General features: G+C 42.9%; 1 protein-coding gene and 1 long non-coding RNA gene across 5 annotated transcripts in view; one reads left to right on the forward strand and one right to left on the reverse strand.

The window, feature by feature from the left end:
* The window catches only part of orc4 (origin recognition complex, subunit 4), a 26,109-nt gene extending 5,955 nt beyond the window's left edge, over positions 1 to 20,154 (forward strand). For 3 of the 4 annotated variants that reach the window (XM_077015702.1, XM_077015704.1, XM_077015705.1), the window contains 6 exons: positions 123 to 296; positions 906 to 992; positions 1,103 to 1,211; positions 1,721 to 1,816; positions 1,919 to 1,986; positions 2,696 to 3,271. In XM_077015702.1, the coding sequence (XP_076871817.1) occupies positions 123 to 296; positions 906 to 992; positions 1,103 to 1,211; positions 1,721 to 1,816; positions 1,919 to 1,986; positions 2,696 to 2,878 (717 nt within the window). In that variant the 3' untranslated portion in view covers positions 2,879 to 3,271. Of the gene's footprint in view, positions 1 to 122; positions 297 to 905; positions 993 to 1,102; positions 1,212 to 1,720; positions 1,817 to 1,918; positions 1,987 to 2,695; positions 3,272 to 19,932 lie in introns of those variants that run through there. The other variant, XM_077015703.1, reaches the window with a different exon arrangement.
* LOC143521084 (uncharacterized) lies at positions 6,097 to 8,104 on the reverse strand. The gene is made up of 3 exons (XR_013132627.1): positions 7,076 to 8,104; positions 6,417 to 6,543; positions 6,097 to 6,201 (listed from the first exon to the last, which is right to left on the reverse strand). It is a non-coding gene; the product is annotated as an uncharacterized LOC143521084 (long non-coding RNA).
* Positions 20,155 to 21,099: the final 945 nt, after the last annotated feature.

Consider the following 21,099-nt stretch of genomic DNA (forward strand, 5'->3'; position numbering starts at 1 on the left):
TGTGTGTGCTTTAACCGTGACACACACAGACCCCCCATATACCTGCGTCTCTCTGGACAAACAGTGATTTCAGAGTGATGTGTGTTTGACCACTGTGTGTGTGTGTGTGTGTGTGTGTGCAGGATGTGCTGGAGCTCCTGGAGAAGCGGGTGAAATCACGGTTTTCCCACAGACAGATTCACCTGCTGACCTCTCTGACCTTCTGCCAGTACCAGGAGGCGTTCCAGTCCAAGCTCTGCTTACCGGACGACTTCCCCGACCGCAGCTTCTTACAGGAGTGGAACCTCAGTGTCTCGGTATGCCCCCCCCCCCCAAGCTGTTGGATAAGGACTGGGTCACTTCTTAGTTTGGGAGCAGCACCCTTGCAACGCGTTGCCACATAGCCTGGGATGGAACCTCCGCTGTGGCACGTGCCGTCTACGGCTGGGAGACCGACGCGGTCGCATGTGTTGGAGGTGGTGACTGGACAGGCTGGTGATGGAGGATCTGAGGGCTCTGAATGGGGGGGGGGGGGGGTGTACAGGGGGTCGCAGGGATGACCCCCCTCACGCTTCCTCAGGGATGACCCCCCTCACGCTTCCTCAGGGATGACCCCCCTCACGCTTCCTCAGGGATGACCCCCCCTCGCGCTTCCTCAGGGATGACCCCCCCTCGCGCTTCCTCAGGGATGACCCCCCTCACGCTTCCTCAGGGATGACCCCCCCTCACGCTTCCTCAGGGTTGACCCCCCTCACGCTTCCTCAGGGATGACCCCCCTCAGGGATGACCCCCCTCAGGGATGACCCCCCTCACGCTTCCTCAGGGATGACCCCCCTCACGCTTCCTCAGGGATGACCCCCCTCAGGGATGACCCCCCTCACGCTTCCTCAGGGATGACCCCCCTCACGCTTCTCTTTGTCTTTCAGAGACTGTGTGAGGATAAATCGGTGCAGGAGGTTTTACGCAAGCAGTTCAACTCCAGCAAAGATTTCCGCTCTCTACACCTGCTGCTGGTGAGAGCAGCTACCCAGAAACCTCGGTATCAGTGCTGTGGAATACCTGAATCTAAACACGTGTGTGTGTGTGTGTGTGTGTGTGTGTGTGTGTGTGTGTGTGTTCTCAGCTGCTGGCATTGAGTCGTGTGTCTGTCTCAAACCCAACTCTAAGAGCCGTGGACGTTCTGGACGCCGCGCGGATGAGCACAGCGGATGCGAAAGCCAATATCCTCCACGGTGAGAGAACCGTCTCCACGACTACACAAAACTAGTGATGGAAACGCTGACACAACCCAAAGTTCCTGTTGGTCTTTTGCTAAATGTATTCTCAGGTCTTCCTCAGAATAACTCCACGTAGGAGCTTTTGAGACAGTAAGGCCACGGTGATCTGGCTCAACGTCTCTACATGTATGAAGAGAAACTCTATATGTACGCTGGCCATTCCAGTATCTGTGGTACTGGTTAGGTGGTCACGTGACCTGAATCTTATTTAATGAGAGAGACTCGTGGAGAGAAGCATGAAGTCTGGTACTGAACATCAGGGTTATTCCAACCAACAACGATTTCTGGAATTGCCGTAGTATTGTATTGTTTGAAAGTGAAAATGTGTTTTTCTTTGCATTATTCAAGGATAAGGTATACACCTCTGGTGACACGCCTGATCTGACATGTAGCCTTCTTCAGGTAGCCCAAGATTTTGGAGCAAACACTAATAACTCGTGTGGGTGTTTGTTCACCTTCTCCAGGTCTCTCCATCCTGGAGTTGTGTCTGATTATCGCCATGAAGCATCTGAATGACATCTACGATGGAGAACCCTTCAACTTCCACATGGTTCACAATGGTATAATCACACGTCTCTCAAGGCTGCTAAAATAAAAAAGGATGGTGTGTGTGTGTGTATGTGTGTGTATATTATGGTCCTTACCTCTTCTTCCCTCCACAGAGTTTAAGAAGTTTATCCAGAGGAAGTCTCACTCCATCCATAACTTTGAGCAGCCAGTGGTGTTTAAGGTGAGGTGGGGTGATGTAACCTGACCCTGAACACAGCTGAATGTGTAACAGTGTAGCGGGGCCACAAACACACCTGAACACACCTGAACACCGCCAGAACGAGCAATCGTGTGGCGGGCTGTAACATAGCCTGGAGTGGGCAAAACCAGTAGGGGAGACTTCAGGTCATGTGGTCACAGTTTAAGGTAATGTTTATCCAATACAGATGGTGAAAGCTAAATCAATACTTTGTTTCATTAGTATGAAAAATGTTTTAAGGGATTAAACTCTTTGGGCGATATTCTCTGTCAGTTGCCATGTTGCAGCTGCAATAGTAAACCTGGGCAGTTTTGCTGCCATCTCCTGGTCAGACCTACTCACTGCGTCTCATTGCTGTTCTTGGAGTAACTGCGTGTCTGAGCTCTAAGCAGTTGCTCTGCCTCAGCTCAGCGTCCAGGTCTACAGTGACCTCACCGTGTACCTGAATCAGATCAGATCCTTATCACGAAGGATCAGAAGTCCAGACCTGCAGTAAAGCACCGCGTCACAAGCCATGTCCAAGAATCCTTGGTTTAGCGGTTTAGCTAATGTGATAAGTCATTACAGGAATACTGCAGATATCTGTTGTTTATTGTGTGTGTGTGTACGTGTGTGTGTGTACGTGTGTGTGTGTACGTGTGTGTGTGTGTGTGTGTGTGTGCGTGCGCGTGCGGTTTTTAACTCCCTCCAGGCGTTTGAGCACCTGCTACAGTTGGAGCTGGTCAGGCCTTTGGATGGAGGTGTGGTGAGGGTGCAGAAGGAGTTTGGGCTGGTGTGTCTGATGCTGGACCACACCCAGGTGATGGAGGCCCTGCAGAGATACCCCCAGTGCCCCACAGACGTCAAGCAGTGGGCGGCCTCCGCCTTCGGGTGATCCCTTCCCCACTCCAACGCTCTTAACAAGCTTCCAGCGCACCAGGGTTGGGGATGCTTTGGGATACAAGGACCTGTATCCCCCAAACAACGTTTTTGATAGTATTTTTGATAATAAAGAGGAATGTTTTGTACATACGAGTTATTTAACATGATGCCTGTGTTTCTGAAGCAGTGGATGTGGATTCAACACGCGCTAGGGTTCACATGAGGGTGAGGGTGCGTGTATGAGTGTGTGAGTAAGTGTGTGTGTGAGAGCGAGTATCACAGGGTGTGAGTGACGGTGTGAGAGTGGAAAGATGAAAGCAGACTGGTAAAATCAGAAACTAAAAATGGAAAAACTAAAACTGCTTCAAAATGTTTGACAAAAACAATAAAGCTGATTTGATAAGTCTTTGCTTTAGCTGGATTTATTAACCATGCCTGCTCTACTAGTTTCATTTCAACTGGTTTGGAATTTTGATCTAACTATTAATTTTGATCAAACGGGGGGGCAGTCACGGTCCTGTGGTAGTGAACTGGTCTTGTGACCGGAGGGTCGTGGGTTCGATTCCCAGACCTGAGGCCATGACTGAGGTACCCTTGAGCAAGACACCTAACCCCAACTGCTCGCCGGGCTAGGGCTGCCCACCGCTCTGGGCACGTGTGATCCACAGCCCCCTAGTAATCACTAGTGTGTGTGTGTGTGTGTGTGTGTGTGTGTGTGGTCTAACTGCACAGATGGGTAAAAAGCAGAGGACAAATCGATTGTGGTGAAAAATCACAATTGACAAAATATGGCACATTTACATTTACAAACCAAGAGGCATACAGAACTAGTTAAATCCACTTGTAGGTACAAAATTGTGGCACAACCTTTTGGGCCTAAACCCATACAGCTCCAGTTCCAGCTCTAATCTTGATCTCCAGGGTGGATTTCCTAGTATAACGTGTGAGATGCCGCCTTTCGTTTGTCTGATGGGCTGCAAAAGTACCGAGCAAGGCCACGAGGCTGCCGACACGCACGATAAACCGTGTGAGTTGTGGCCCTCCTGGAGATCCCGTCAGGGTTTTACAGGAGTTTACGGGCACATTCTCCCGTTAAGGCCCCGTGGCCTCGGTACAAGTGGACCGTACCCGACTGACCTCAGGTTTATTGAGACTGTGGCCTTTAGCAGTCACGCCGCAAAGCTGAGCCCATCTTTAAACGCCCAGCCAATGCCCTAGTTAAGAATTACGGCATCTTTCTTAGGCACAGGCCAATATATATTTTTTATTATGCGTTAGGTATACTTTTAATAAGGCATAACTGGCAATAAGGTTAAAAATAGCTGCTCCGTTTAAAACGTAGAGTCAAAACAGTTTATGTAAAGCTGAGAACAAATGCACGGCGATGATGTGCCTGCAATAGTGAAAACGGCAAATGTTTGTGAGGACGAGTGTGCTGTTGTGTTGACAGATGTGCAGAAGACTCGTGAGAAACACACGGGGCAGTGGGGGAAACTTTCAACAAACCCTGCAGTGCACTGCAGACGTCCTGGCCAGCCCATCTCCACGTGTACTGTGCGTTTGGACTCTGCTCTTTCTCGCTATGCATTATGAGTGTAAATATTATTCTGGATGTGCTGACAGTATGATCTGATCTGCCCCCCCACCCTCCCCCGTAGCGACTCGTAAATAACCGTGTTTCTTAGGTCAAACCATAGCGGAGGGGGTCACGTATGCCGGCTGATGCAAGAGAAATTGAAGAACGATGAGATGTGTTGAGAAGCCGAAAATACCAAAGGCGAGGCGGCGGAACTGCGTGACCCTCCCCGTGTGCCCGGTGCACGTGCATCTCACGCTCCTCACGTAGGTCACGTGGCTCTCTGATACTTCTGACCGACAGCAGGTCCTGTCTGAACGGTCTGCTCCTAAAGATGGCACAAAAATAACATGTAATCTAGACTGGTACCAATGTTTACAGCATAGCTCACTCAGGGAAGTGTTGGTGTGGTATGGACATAGTGCTGCACAAGAAAGAAGGCAAGAAATACCTTTTTGGGACTAGCTTTAAAGAAAATCTTTTAAAATGTACAGAAAAAAAACTTTTTTTCTAAAACTTGTTTCTTTGCTGGAAAAAATCAGAATGGGCTCCATCAGGGGCGGACTGGGGAGAAAAAGTGGCCCGGGAGTTCCTGACAGACTGGCCCACTATATTATATATATATATATATATATATATATACACTGTATATGAATCTATACATGGCACGTAGTGTATATGTCAGCTTTTATTGTCATATGGACAATATTCCTTCCAGCAATAATATGATTACAAAGCCACATAGTGGCATATCAAAATAACTAACAAGCTTAACAACTTGACCCAGACAAAATACAGGGAAAAACAACTGGAAAGCTACTGAAACCTACATTGTTCACTCAGTGAGTAAAACCTCTACAGCTTTTCTTTTTCTCTCTCAGCTTTTCAGTGCCACCTTTACGTTTCGTAGTTTGTTTAGACCCAACCAAGGACCAGGACCCCTTATATTTTACACGACGTCTTCACTTTTTTGATAAAAACACCTTCTCTCTCGTTACATTCATCCATCTCTGATTCGTTTTTCGGGTTTGTTGTTCCCGCTGTCAGCGCTAATCTCGCGAGAACTGACACTCGGGCTACTGCAGGTTGACACTCTCGCGAGGCTATAGCGACATAATTCATTTTTGAGAGGCACTTGAATGCTTTAAAAACATTATTATATCATAATGATTGTAACATGGTCAAGTCAAATTTATTTATATAGCGCTTTTTACAAGACATCACAAAGCAGCTTTACAATTGTATGTGTCCAGATCCCTAATGAGCGACAGAGACGACAGTGGCGAGGAAAAACTCCCTATGATGGTGGAGATTAGGAAGAAACCTCGGGAGGTCCAAGACTCAAAAGGGAACCCATCCTCCATTGGGCGGCCCGCTAGCAGAAGTCTGTATTTATAATCCAAATGTAGTTCTATAGTTATAGTTCTAATTCCAGGCCAAGCAGTCACAGTCCCTTCAGTGCAGATGGTGAATCTCAGATAGGAGTTGACATCAGCGCGTACTCTGTGGCAATGGCACATCCAACCAAAATGAAGTTCATAAAATGTGTTTATTATTATTATTATGAAATGCCATAATATTTATAATCTCTCTAGGGCACAGGTTCGTTTACTACCCTTTCTGTAACGTACTAATCAGGCAGACAAGGATCCAAGTGCGGATCATAGCCGTCTTTATTGAAACAATGATCACAGAGCTATCAAACAGGTGAGGGTGCCATCTAGTTGCAGGCTCCATTGAATCCCCTATGGTTCTTTGGCCTAAAGAGAGAGGAGAAAAAGACAGGAGAAAATGATTATTATGAGTATTGATGTGATATGAATTTGAACTTGTTGCACATCCTTGGTTGTTTTTTATACGTGTAATGAGTGTATACGTATCCAGTAAGTGTTCTCTAATACTGTGTATTCACCCACTATGGGATATGTATATGGGTAGACAAAACTGAGTTGTCATGTGTGAGGAGTAAACTTACATCACTCTGCAGGCACATTTTGAGGCAGACCAGTTCATCAGAACCAAACAGGGCAAGACTAGGCTGAGAGCAGATGTTGTTCCCACCATTTTTGTGCATCGCCCCGCACTCAGAAAGAGGAAGCTCCCTGCACAATACGAAATGACAAAGAAGAAACAGTTAACAGATAATAGTCAACAGAATAACAAAACCTACAAACACTTGATCTATAAATTACACTGTTGTGTACTATTTAGAAGTCTTAAATATGCATTCTAATCAATATCAACAATCACAAGAATGGCTCTCCTCCTTATTGTGCGTTAGCTTAACGTTAGCTGGTACTCCAAAATGGATATCCTCATTTCACCTCCTTGACCCAACACACTCTACAATCACACTCAAATGTTATATTTAACCAATACTTAGCTACCCCGCAAAAACATCGCGTTTAGGTGAAATGGCATTAAGAGAGGAATTTACAATTAATAAGCTGTCAGTCGTTAATCTGAAATTTCGCTAAATGTATTCGCGTTGTCTTAGCATATATTTAGTTCCCAAAATCTGCTTATTAAGAGGTGGATAATTCACTAAAATGCTTTAATGCACATTTTAAAGCACATGTTAATTTGATTCTGATGTCCTTATAATACAAAATCTGATTTTTTAAGCGTACTAACCTGTAAAAGTGTATCACAGATGGTCCACTGCTTCAGCTTGACTGCGCTGCTCGTATTTGCTGTAATCAAACGGGTCCGTTGGAGTGAACGGAGACGGCGCGACTCTCTCTCTCTATATGGTTCTGGTTCAGAGGGACTAGGCAGGGGACGAGGTGTAGGAGGAGAGCGGAGGTCGGTACACGGGGAAGGCAGTAACACGGAGAGACCGCTCGGTAAGTGGAATGGCACCAAAACTTAACAAGAAGAGTGAGGGGGAAGATTAAATAGTTGCGATGGGGAGGCGCGATGAGCGGCAGGTGAACCGCATCTACACGGAGATCATGTGCGGTTCCTCACACTTTCACTTCAGCGCTTGAACCATTTTCGCCATATGCTCCTCCACCATCGTCCCAGCGTTCTCTTCTCAGAGCCCTCAGCTCTCTTTATCTTTTCATTCTCCTTCATCTTTTGCTTAAGTTCTTCTACTTCCCTCAGTCTTGCCTTTTCGTTTTCCTGGTAGAAGAAGATCTCGTGCCTAAGCTTGATCTTCTCAAGCTCCTCCCTCACTGTGTATTCAGCCATCCTTCTCATCTCATGTATACACTCCTCCTCCATTAGCTTCCTCTCCTCTTCAACGACCCTCTTTTCATCCTCCAGTTCCTTAAGTCTGTTCTTCATTTCTTCTCTCTCTCTTGCCCACTCATTTTCCATCTTCTTGTGCTCACTGACCATCTCTCTGTTTTTTATCATCTCTGTGTCTATTTGATCTGTGGCTTTCTTAATCCTGGATATCATATTCTCAATTCTCATATTAAACATCTCCTCCTGTTCACTCAGCATCTGTGTGTAATCCATTGTTTGTTCCTGTCCACTTCTCAGAATTTGATTTTCCATCTCAGTCTGTATACTGCAGTCCAGCTTCTTTCTTATCACACTCTCCACTGTCCACTGCTGTGTTAATTTGTTCAATGTTCAGCTGTGATGCTGTACAATGTCTCGTCTTTCTCAACAAATATCTTACTGGTGTGGACTGTCTTGCCGTGCGGCCTTATATACGTTCGGTTATGTTGTGTTATGTCGTTACTATAGAAACGGAATTCTACTAACTAACAACGTCATGTGGTGTGACGTCATTTAGATTATTCTATTCACAACGTCTAAGTCAGGGGTGCACAACATACGCCTTCGTTGCGGCCCGCCGGTTGATAAATAATTTGGCCCGCCTTCTGGCTTCGTGCCTGAATTTGAACGACGAACCAACAGTGTTGTTTTTTTGGGCTACGTTTTAGTTGGGTGAGGTGTATTCTTCTTCTCTAGCAATGCTGTGATGATGAATGAAGAAGTCTCCGCCGACACTGTCTTAGTTGTCAATAATAAGTTTTATTATAAAAAAGAAGAACAGCATCAAATCAAGCACCATGGTCTTGCTTGAGAGAGGTCTCGGGCCAATTGTGAATCTCCTCTCCCGAACACTGCATGTCCACTCATATTTATACACAAGTTAAACAAAGAAGTCGTAGAGTCCCTCACATCTGTAAACCATCATACATATTGATAAAGAAAGACGAGCAGGGTAAGAAGGGCCTCAATACTTAGTCTAAACAGAGACAGGAAAAGGGCCCACCAGACCTTTGACCCTTGGACTAGGGTCCCTTTTCACCTAAACCAAACCATATGTAAACCACATTCTTCAACCTCTTTGTCCTGCTCAACTGACCATAAGCAAGAAGATAAATGAATTTTAGACCAGTTAGTTTAAACTTAAACACTACATAATGTATTACATAGGCACAGACACTACATATTTCCCCCCTTCGAGACTACGCAGAGTCTCGAAAACAAGAAAATTTCATATTTGTTACATGTCATATACAGTTTTGTACCCATCACATTATAACAACTCTCCTACAGTGCGTCCTACAGCACACTTAACAATACAACATCTTGTGGAGTGTAAGAGCAAAAAACCTGTCAGGCAGATATCTTTCTTGAAATGTCCATCAAACAATCTAGACAGGAAAATTCTCTTACGGCCCCTCTGCCTAGGCGACCACATAAAGCACTCCAGACTAATTTGAAAAAGGAAAATATTTCAAGCAAATGAAGTAGTTATATAGCTTAACAAATACATATAGAAACCTCAGAAAATAAAGTCAAAATGTTCAAATCCAGGCTGGTCGACCCATCGGACCTGAAATTCGAACCTTTCCTTACCTAGTTACCCCTTTCCCTAGCATCGAGGAAAAAACAAAACATCTGAGGTCCCACATGTACTCATCCAACTAACAGAAACATCATTCTATATCACCATCAACCATCATATTTGCTCATAGAATGAACTCAAAACACATGATTATACTTTATTCAGATTAATATTATCACACAATCTACTAGTATGCAGATGTATATACGAAGGAAACCATATTGATGTGTCACTCTGCAGCTCCTCAGCAGCTTGACTCTCAGTGTAGTGTCGACAGCCTGTGGACTCTGGACACCATCTCTCAGCATCCTTGTTCAGAGTCCTTCTGTATTGTCCATTTTTTAGCTCCTGAACCCCTCATAGCAGCCTTCCCCCTCTATTTGTTCTGGAGGGGAAGAAAAAACACAAACCAGTATCTTTGCAAAAACAACAGATGTATGTGAATTAAACATCAAACACAGTCTTAATTCTATATGGAATGCAAAATTCACCATATCATACTTTCACACTCCAAATTATAAGTCACCTGTTCCATTTCCCCCCTACACACACTCACACACTCTATTGTACTAAAAACTACTAGAATACTAAAAAACAACAACAAATGTCAAAACAATAAATGTGAATAAATATCAAAATGGATACTTTTCCACTAGTTCACCTTCTATCACCACCTCCTCGTCATCACCTATATCAGACCTCTGCAACAACGGCATCTGAACTGAATCTCCAGGCATCACAACTCCAACCCATCTCAATATCATAGCCTTCGCAAAGGTCAACACCAGCGTACAACCACAAAACATCACAAACAATGATAGGAGAACTGCTATCAAAATCTGAACCATCGCTGCTCCCATTGATCCTAATCTCTCTCGCAACCAGGCATTCGCAGACCATCCAGCTCCTTCAGATGGACCAAACGCATCCCTAATGTTCTTCAATGCATCAATAACACTAGTCATATTATCAGAATTATCAGGAATCAAAGTATAACAGGCATCTCCAGTTAAGTTCAAAGCTACACACAAACCTCCCTGTTTGGCCAAAAGATAATCAAGAGCCATGTCATGCTTCAGCAACGTCAGACGGTGACTCCTCTGAGTATTTGTCAAATGATCAAAACCCTTTATAGTTTCATCTGCAAAACCCTGTAGGGTATATGTAATATTATCAATATGATCTGCCAGAAATGTTACACCATACCATGGAAATAAACCTATACCTAGACTTATCCTCCAATGGAAGGACTCCACCTCGTGAAATTGTGCTAGTTCTCTTCTTGGCCTATCTCCAGAAACAGCATCAGAGAACCTCATCAGATCTATTCCCTCTCTGAACAGAGAAAACCTCATACGGAAGCTTTAAAGTTGCCATGTAACAGCATCCTGTCCATCCATGCGGCAAAAATATATATATGCTTTATCACCACAAATCTACCAAATATCTCTGAAATTTCCTATGGTCACATTTACAGGCAAAACTTGATTCTTTACCATTAATGTCATACCCCGTCTATGATGTGGAACCTGAAAAGTTACTTTATGCAACTCATCTTTTGTCTTTCGTTTATAATTACTCAAATCCATCATATAATTATCACAGTCTGATATGCCCATAAATCTTCCCGGTATGTTATGCGTAGCATTAGAACAAAAACAATCTTCAGCCGCTACCTGTTGCACATCCATCGCATCAGGAACCGCTGTCATCACACTATCATCCTCATCAAACCAATTCATATATGGCAACTCCTCCAGCCAAGAGCAATCATACCTAGGCTTAAACAAATACTTAGACAATGCCAGCATAATAACTGTAGATGAACGTTGTTGAACTAACAACCATGATAGCGCAAAAAACTGACACTCAGCAAGTAGCGGTTCTGGTACTGTCTCTAAAATTGAAGGCCATGTGCTTGGCGTTGGCACTTTCACCACACATGGACATTTCAATCTCCTTACTGATTTTACAGAATGAGTTAATTGCTGAAACCATAAGTTCCTACCTGCCTATTGGTCTGCAATTTGTAACACTGAAGAATCAAATCCAAAAGCCTTCCACTTAGCCTCTCTCCTTCTTCTTGTTATCCAGCAGCTGTATTTGATTAAGTTTTCTTAGAATCTCTTGATCTTGTTCTTTCTGGTCATGGTCTTTCTTCCTGTATAGCTCCACTTGATGGGCTATATGATCTGTATAAACACCCTTGGTCATACTTCCAAGACCAACTACTTCTGCCAGTTTGCTTCTTACTGGTAAGGGCAGCCCCTTCTGTATTTTCGCTCTCAGGATTGACTGCTCCATTTGATTCATATCTGGATCATGTCCTGTGACATTTCTCCACACTTGATGTGCTCTTGACACATAGGCTCTTGGGTTCTCTTCCTGTCCCAGTGGCTCAATGAGAATATTATCAGGATGTACGTTTGTCGGAAATGTATCTCTCAGTGCTCCCCACACTCGTCCTCTATTTGCAGAAAACAACTCAGGATCATTCACAGCAGTTCCCACATATCTATTCAGTCCAGCTTTCAATATGATCTCTTCCATAGCTGGAACTCCTAGGAGATTAGCCAAAAGACTCTTAATGTCTCCTATGGCAGGCTGCGTCCCCACCATGATCTCTTCCAACTTTGAAATCCACGGATGTGCTCCATCTTGAAGAGTAGGCAACTTCTCAAGTATGTCTGACATATCAGTATTCTGCCAGGGCTTGTACTCCATACTCTGCCCTCGAATGATGACTGGACACATCTTCTCAGGTCGCTTCCCTTTTCTTGAGCGCAATACATATTTCGCTTCTGATCTTAGGGAGCCTTGTCGCTCAACCTCCCTTGAGGCTTTCCTCTTGTCTTCTTTTGTCCCAGTACTAGATGCTGCCAGACAAGACCCTCTTAAATATGAAGAACTCCTACACTCAATATCTCCATCACTGTCTCCATTCTCACTTTCATTTGAACTTTCATCTTCTGAATCTTCTTTCCTCCACTTTCTGTTTCCCTTTCTTTCCGCTCTTTCCAGCATTCTTCTGACCTCAGGGTCATATCCACCCCTGATTTCCTCCAGGTCACTTTCATCATCTTCAGAAACCATCTTCTTAACCTTCATTTTACCCTTAGTTTCCAGACTTACGATTTCCTTCTTGCTTTTAGAACTTGGATACATCTTGATAATTGTCTCCGCTTGTCCAGTTTCTATTATTTTATCATCTTCATCTCTGACATTATAGACACCTTCTTGACTGATCACTGGGAGCTGAGGATAGATTTCCTTAAACTTCTCTTCCTTCTCATAGGGAGGGGGCTTCTTTACCAGATCCGTGTGAGAGAAAGGTGTCTCAATTTCTGACGTCAGCCGTTCAGTTTCTCTTTCACTTTTTGCTATATCTTCTGCACTTCTTTCTCTCTTTTCCTTTGCAACTTTTATCATCTTCTGTCCTTCCTTTTCAAACAACTGGAGAAACCCAAGCTCTGCATGTCTCTTCTCTTTGCGGTGTTTACCTTTCCTACCCTTCTTTTGTCCTGCCTTGTATGTGGACACAAGCACTTGCATTGTTTTGATCACATCCGGGTTAAGAGTCCCCTCCAGTGGCCATGGTTGATCTATATCAGGCCAACGCTTATTCCATTTCTCTGACATCTTTGCAATACCTTTAACTAAAGGATTATTCTTCTGTACTACATCAACAGGTGTAAGTACTTTTACCGCTTTACTGTCCTTATCCGACATTGCAACAGCTCCCTTGATTCCCTTATTATAGGTTAAACTGACTAAAAATACTGAGACTCCTTTAAGACTATTAAAAATTTACTGACTTCCTGCCTCTTTCTTTTTCCAAATTTATTTTAATTAAATTATTTAAATTTATTTACGTGCTTATTTATTAATCTTCCTTTTTTCAAGTATTTATAACTAATCAATTAACCAATCAATTTATTAAATTTATTTGCCACTATTTTGCTGCAATCAAAGAGAAAAAGAATACAATTTACCAACTCCAGAGGAATCAAACCACATTAATGTACATTCACAATACTGGTCACTCCCAATCACTCTATCAAACTGTAAATAAAAGCACTTCAAATATCCTAGAAAGAAAAACAACCCCAAGGGAAAAGCATAGACTCCAGCTACAGACCAACTATCACCACAAGTATTCTCATCCACTGCAAGACAATCACCTACTCATTACCAATGCACAACCCCCATACACCTCAAATCACCAAATAAACTCAAGTGGATCTCCAATACAACTCAAATAAGAAGTAACCATGCACAGAGATAAACTCTCACCTACAACTCCTTACAGAGTCTAAATCAAAGTAGCCTCAAGTAACTAAAGCATCAACTAGTCAATCTGTTGCCAAGGTTTGTTCTATAAAAAAAAACTACACAGCATGTAGTATCTTACATACACAGAACAAGAGATGCATCTATTAAACCCCAAACTGAAAATTTTCCTTTAACAGCTTAAATGTGAAACCGGACTAGATATATCAACATTAGTGACTTTAATGGTTATACACATATATATTCAGGAAGCAGGTATTGGTCAAAAAGTTTTGTCAGTAGACACACTGGCCTTTGTCAGGCTGGAGTTAGCAGACCTCAAGCAGTGGCCCCTCCTCCTTCTCCTTCTCTGACACACACCATGAACAAACAAAGGAACAGACCAGAGTTTTAATGTCTCAACTCTCTGAGCAGCTTAACACAGTTCGCGCCGAGTTATCTTCCAACACATATATCATATATATATATATCATATGTCTACAAAATATCCACCTCAATTAAAGTTCTATACCATACATGAAAAACTTCATTTTATTTTATTTTACTCCAAAAACAAAATGTTTCTCTATGCTGGTGCACACAAATGATCCTCCCTGATCTTTCTTTCAAAGAATAAATGTCCTTCTTTGGGGGCTCATATAATTTACTCATATCCTACGTCCACTCAAAAGAGGCTCATAGATTTTAACAAAGTCCCTGGAAAGAGGCTCATAAGTTCTCATCTTTATTCATAAAGTCCTCTTTCCGAAGGCTCATGCATTTTTATTTATTTATTAATTATTTATTTTTTAACAACTCAAGTCCCCCAAAAAGGCTCATAAATTTTCTATATCACATATACTCAACTACTAACACATATATAGGCCTTTATTTAATATAAAATCATATAATCCATGGAAACCAACTCACTCATCTTCTCACACACATCTGGCATTCCACCAAGATACGTACACACACAGAGAGACCAACTCAGCTCGCACACACACACAGACAGACTTCCAGGCAAAGGACAACTCTCCACCTCAAACAAAGACACAAAACAACTCTCAACCCTAAACCAGGCATAAACTTACAAACCACTAAATCTCAAACACTCAGAGTCGACTCATTCATACACTTCCCTATAGCATGCTTTTACAGCCGCTCCTTTTCTCATTTTCCTTTTCTCTTACTTTTAAATTTTTGCTACCATATGAAGTGTAGACAATTCAAATGTCAGGCTGCTTCGAACACAGCTCGTCAGCTAATGTTGAGTGGGAACCTACAATGAATCCCAATGCTACACCACCAGTTCCATTGAACTGACCTGAAACTCACCTAGTGACTTTCCAGGATTTTGGCCCATCTAACATCGCCTCCCAGAGGGCTTTAAACCAAATCTGCGGCTTTTCCTTTAACTTTTAACCTTTAACTCTTAAACTCATTTCTCATTATCTCTTTACCTTTTCCTCTTTAATCCTCTATTTATGCTTATTAGTAGCCAATTGCCCTGGGCCCAGGGTTACCACTAGTCTCTTTACTTTTAACCAAATCAGACTATATCACAAAGCCAACTTTCATGCAGTGACTAATGTACACATGTCTTACTGTTAAGAAGTCAAGGGCCCAAACAACTTACTCTCGCATGGTGTTATTTAGCACACTGTTATCATTACTAGTTACGCTATTCTACACTTAAACCATTTCCTATTCTTTACTTCAACTTTAAACCTTTATTTTCACTATTTCCCATTTATCTTTATTCCCATATTTCAACATATGCACCACCATAAACCCCAAATTTAGAACCCAAATTTAAAACGGAGAGTTTCTCTAACAGCAACACAGCATGGCACATAAATGATTCTTCTCGGTGCAACTGGACAGCAACCACACAACAGCCCTTACGAATAAACCAACACCCAAAACACGTGAGAAACCAGCTCACCCGTTTGTTGGCCTGGTGCAGGAATAAGTGCGCAGAGGTCGTCCGGCAGCGCTGTCAGTCACAACACGGTCCCATCTGGGGTGCCAACTCTTGAGGTGTATTCTTCTTCTCTAGCAATGCTGTGATGATGAATGAAGAAGTCTCCGCCGACACTGTCTTAGTTGTCAATAATAAGTTTTATTATAAAAAAGAAGAACAGCATCAAATCAAGCACCATGGTCTTGCTTGAGAGAGGTCTCGGGCCAATTGTGAATCTCCTCTCCCGAACACTGCATGTCCACTCATATTTATACACAAGTTAAACAAAGAAGTCGTAGAGTCCCTCACATCTGTAAACCATCATACATATTGATAAAGAAAGACGAGCAGGGTAAGAAGGGCCTCAATACTTAGTCTAAACAGAGACAGGAAAAGGGCCCACCAGACCTTTGACCCTTGGACTAGGGTCCCTTTTCACCTAAACCAAACCATATGTAAACCACATTCTTCAACCTCTTTGTCCTGCTCAACTGACCATAAGCAAGAAGATAAATGAATTTTAGACCAGTTAGTTTAAACTTAAACACTACATAATGTATTACATAGGCACAGACACTACATGGGCTACCGCGGGAGTAAGTAAACATTAAGAATCGATCGCGACATAATTTGTCTCCATTTTACACTACTCGCCCCCCCCCCCCACTCCCGCTCAACAATCTAAATTCGCGCCCTTCAAGCAGCTTTATATTTCATTTCTGGCCCGGCTCCTCCTTCAAGTTGTGCATCCCTGGTCTAAGTAATAAATGTATTCCCTTTAATAATAAGTTCATTATTATACATTTATTTTTTTAAGAAAAAAAGAAAAAAATATGCAGAAGTACCGCAATAAACCGCAGCATAATTACATTTGAGACTGTTCGTATCTACTGCCATTAGAAATAATTCTACTTTAAATAATACATTTAAATAAAGGAGTAATGAGATGGAATTGAATGAATTACATTAGAAAAAGAGGACCCTGGCAGCAAAGTAGATACCGGTCAAGTTTTTTATTTAAAAATAAGGGAAATTTTCCACTGGTCGCTGCGATCATTCCCACCAGCCCAATCAAGGTCCAGGACCCCTTATATTTTACACGACGTCTTCACTTTTTTGATAGAAACACCTTCTCTCTCATTACATTCATCCATCTCTGATTCGTTTTTCGGGTTTGTTGTTCCCGCTGTCAGCGCTAATCTCACGAGAACTTTTACTCGTGCTACTGTTGGTTGACACTCTCGCGAGACTAGCGACATAATTCAGTTTGGAGAGGCACTTGAATGCTTTTAAGATATATATTATAGTACAATACGGGAATTTACGGGAAAATATTAATACGGCAGGACGACGGTAAAGAGAGGGTAAAATATGGTAGTTTCCCGGCCAAAACGGGAGACTTGACAGGTATGGATTTGGGATTAAAAGAAGCAGCTTCTTTTTCGTCCTCAAAACAGAAAATCAGGCCAGCACTATTGACTACAGTTGAATTTATAAACAAGGGTAAAATCAAACTATTAAAAATAAGTTTAAAGAATTTATTTCCAGATGTATGTCCAGAAGTGATGGACGCGAGACTGGGAGAGAGTCTCTAGACCCTTAGACTGCTCCATCTTTATGGCAATGTGGACAGGGATATAATGTGGCATTAGTATGCACTGTAAGCCCGGATAAGATGAGTTTACTTAAAAATATGAGTAAACCAGTTGCCTTAAAAATTTGTACAAAGTAATGTACAATGAAAACTTAAGTTGGTATTACTTAAAACTAGTGGTGGGCCGTTAACGGCGGTCGTTAATTTGATACTCTTATCGGGCGATATAAAAATTATCGCCGTTAATCTATTCTTAGTTGGGTTGGGAACTGGGTCAAAATGGGTAAGCAAACTATGATGACTTTCAACTTGATAGTTCAGCTCGGCTGTATTCCTAACCAAATTGCACAGTAGGGGCGAGAACGAGTTTTCAAACCTGTCAATTACAAATCGTTCGTGTGTTTACATGGATGCAGCCACGAAGTCGCCAGATTTGCTTCATGGAAAATTCATTTTTATGAACGTAAAGTGTTACCGGAGCGGAGCTCGGAGCGGTCGTTTTCTGCATGGTCCTAGCGCTAGATTCGTCGCTATTTAAAATATAAAGTTGGTTTGCATCAAGGGTACAATGATTGAACTTTTCTGTACTTGTTATCCTAATTGCTTTACCCATTAATTCTACTTACATTTACGGCATTTGGCAGACACCCTTATCCAGAGCGATTTACATTTGTATCTCATTTTTATAAAGTGAGCAATTGAGGGTTAAGGGCCTTGCTCAAGGGAACCTCAGTCATGGCCTCAGGTCTGGGAATCGAACCCACGACCCTCTGGTCACAAGACCAGTTCCCTAACCACCAGGCCATGACTGACTACTTAGTAGCTTGAGTTCAAGAAATAAAATATTGATTTATATTTTATTTTCTTTTTAACTTTGATTACAAATATTTAGTGAAAAAGAAGGACAAAATACTTTGTCTTATTTCTGTTCAGTAGTATTTACTTAAAATTACTTATACATTACAGTAATTTACATTAACCACTTAGACACTGAGAAAATGACTTCTCTAAACTACTACTGGTATACTAAAGACATTCTAGTCTTTCTCTTTTACTAGTAAGTAAAAGAGAACATGCTCATGAATTGTAGGCCATAATGTGGACACCACAAACAGCACACAAGAGCAAAAACAAAGACAGAAACATGGAGTTTCACACTACAAGCTGATTTTTAAAAGTCTGAAGTAAACAGCCTAGGCTACCGAATAAAACGCAGCAGGTTAAAAAATCGACCGCATTGGTTAAAACAAACTGCAACTCGGACTTGTGTTTTGCCTATATGTGTCTGCCTGGCCTGACTACAAACAGCAATCTAACAAAATGGCGGAAAAGTGTTCAACAATAAAGTTTTTTGACCAGTTGAAAACATTTAATTTTCAGTTCATTAAACTTAAAATTGTTAGTAAATTTCAGTGTGTGCAAATATGAGTACAATATAATTAGTTTTGATAGTAATGCAATAAAATATGCATTAAATATTTATGTACATTGAAATTAAACAGTTGAGTAGATATAAAATCCGGGTTTACAGTGTGGACGAGGCTTTTCCAGTTCGTGACTACCTGTATTAATAAGTGACACAGCTGCTGTATGTTTTCGTAGTCCGGCCCGGATTTTCTGGGACAAGTTTTTTTTTTTTTCTGATCTCCGCTGCATACCGTCAGCCCGCATCAGCTGGCCCATCCATGGCCCGGTCCAACTCGTTCATGTGTTTACAGGCTCAGTCCGCGTCCGCGCTGAGCAGGTTAGTCTGACTGGAGCGGGGGAGGTAATAACACCGTTAAACAGCAGCGTGACTACGGCCGGGGCCGCAGTGCGCAGCAACGGCTCCTTCACGGGCCGAGTTAAACCACCGGCGGCCCACTAACCCATTGGCCCACCCATTGGTAGTAATGTATGCCAGTCCGCCCATGGGCTCCATTCCACCATAATGAGACTTAAGCATTGGCTTTATACACAGTACTGATATGCACAATACACACAACGCTGACTTGTGTGTAAAACCACCAGGCCCATGTCATAAAACACAAACCAAAGCTCTAGTTATTCATTCAGAATATTGGACCTTAATTCAAGATCATGCACATATAAATCTGAATTCTTCAAATGCAGTGTTAGATAAATGAGGAGAAGTCCGTGTTAAAGGCCGATAATGGTGTTTCCATGTGGCAGAACACCTTCGTGCAGCTGCTATAGCACCTCGGACGGCACCTCCTGTAACAGGGCCGCGTGCCGCCGTGTTCGCATACACAAACACAGCTCGCTGTCACTCAGCATAGCATCGTCTCTGCAGGTCTTTTTGGCCATGGGACATTTCTCCAACATCGCAATGGAAGAATGACAGCAGGAAGCAGCAGCGATAAGGGAAGAACTAGTAAAGGTCAAAGGTCAGCTGAAAATCGAGAAATGTGTGCATCTTTCTTAAAGCTCTACACCCACAGTGAAGGGACTGGATGCTCCTGAAGGAACTCAGAAACACGCCACTATCCAGGTGCTCCTCAACCCTGCCAGGACCCTGAAGGTCAAACACTGGGACCTTCTCACATGCGGTCTACGGTCACCCGCTAACTTCAACGTGAGCACTGCAGGATGCAGACAGCCTGTGTCGGGCGCACTCGCACCTGGGATGGTGTTTGGGGACCGGCTGAGGGGCCTGGGGGGGCTTCCAGGTGCCCCTGCAGCAGGGACTCAGCACTGGGGAGAGGGGGAGGATGATGAAGGATTAATGTGATAAGTCATTACAGCAATACTGCAGATATCTGTTGTTTATTGTGTGTGTGTGTGTGTGTGTGTGTGTGTGTGTGTGTGCGTGTGTGTGTGTGTGTGCGGTTTTTAACTCTCTCCAGGCGTTTGAGCACCTGCTACAGTTGGAGCTGGTCAGGCCTGTGGATGGAGGTGTGGTGAGGGTGCAGAAGGAGTTTGGGCTGGTGTGTCTGATGCTGGACCACACCCAGGTGATGGAGGCCCTGCAGAGATACCCCCAGTGCCCCATAGACGTCAAGCAGTGGGCGGCCTCCGCCTTCGGGTGATCCCTTCCCCACTCCAACGCTCTTAACAAGCTTCCAGCGCACCAGGGTTGGGGATGCTTTGGGATGCTTTGGGAAGTGTTGGTGTGGTATGGACATACTGCTGCACAAGAAAGAAGGCAAGAAATACCTTTTTGGGACTAGCTTTAAAGAAAATCTTTTAAAATGTACAGAAAAAAAACTTTTTTTCTAAAACTTGTTTCTTTGCTGGAAAAAATCAGAATGGGCTCCATCAGGGGCGGACTGGGGAGAAAAAGTGGCCCGGGGGTTCCTGACAGACTGGCCCACTATATTATATATATATATATATATATATACACTGTATATGAATCTATACATGGCACGTAGTGTATATGTCAGCTTTTATTGTCATATGGACAATATTCCTTCCAGCAATAATATGATTACAAAGCCACATAGTGGCATATCAAAATAACTAACAAGCTTAACAACTTGACCCAGACAAAATACAGGGAAAAACAACTGGAAAGCTACTGAAACCTACATTGTTCACTCAGTGAGTAAAACCTCTGCAGCTTTTCTTTTTTCTCTCAGCTTTTCAGTGCCACCTTTACGTTTCGTAGTTTGTTTAGACCCAACCAAGGACCAGGACCCCTTATATTTTACACGACGTCTTCACTTTTTTGATAAAAACACCTTCTCTCTCGTTACATTCATCCATCTCTGATTCGTTTTTCGGGTTTGTTGTTCCCGCTGTCAGCGCTAATCTCGCGAGAACTGACACTCGGGCTACTGCAGGTTGACACTCTCGCGAGGCTATAGCGACATAATTCATTTTTGAGAGGCACTTGAATGCTTTAAAAACATTATTATATCATAATGATTGTAACATGGTCAAGTCAAATTTATTTATATAGCGCTTTTTACAAGACATCACAAAGCAGCTTTACAATTGTATGTGTCCAGATCCCTAATGAGCGACAGAGACGACAGTGGCGAGGAAAAACTCCCTATGATGGTGGAGAT

Source organism: Brachyhypopomus gauderio, chromosome 8 (assembly GCF_052324685.1).
Source record: "Brachyhypopomus gauderio isolate BG-103 chromosome 8, BGAUD_0.2, whole genome shotgun sequence".
Classification (NCBI taxonomy): Eukaryota; Metazoa; Chordata; class Actinopteri; order Gymnotiformes; family Hypopomidae; genus Brachyhypopomus; species Brachyhypopomus gauderio.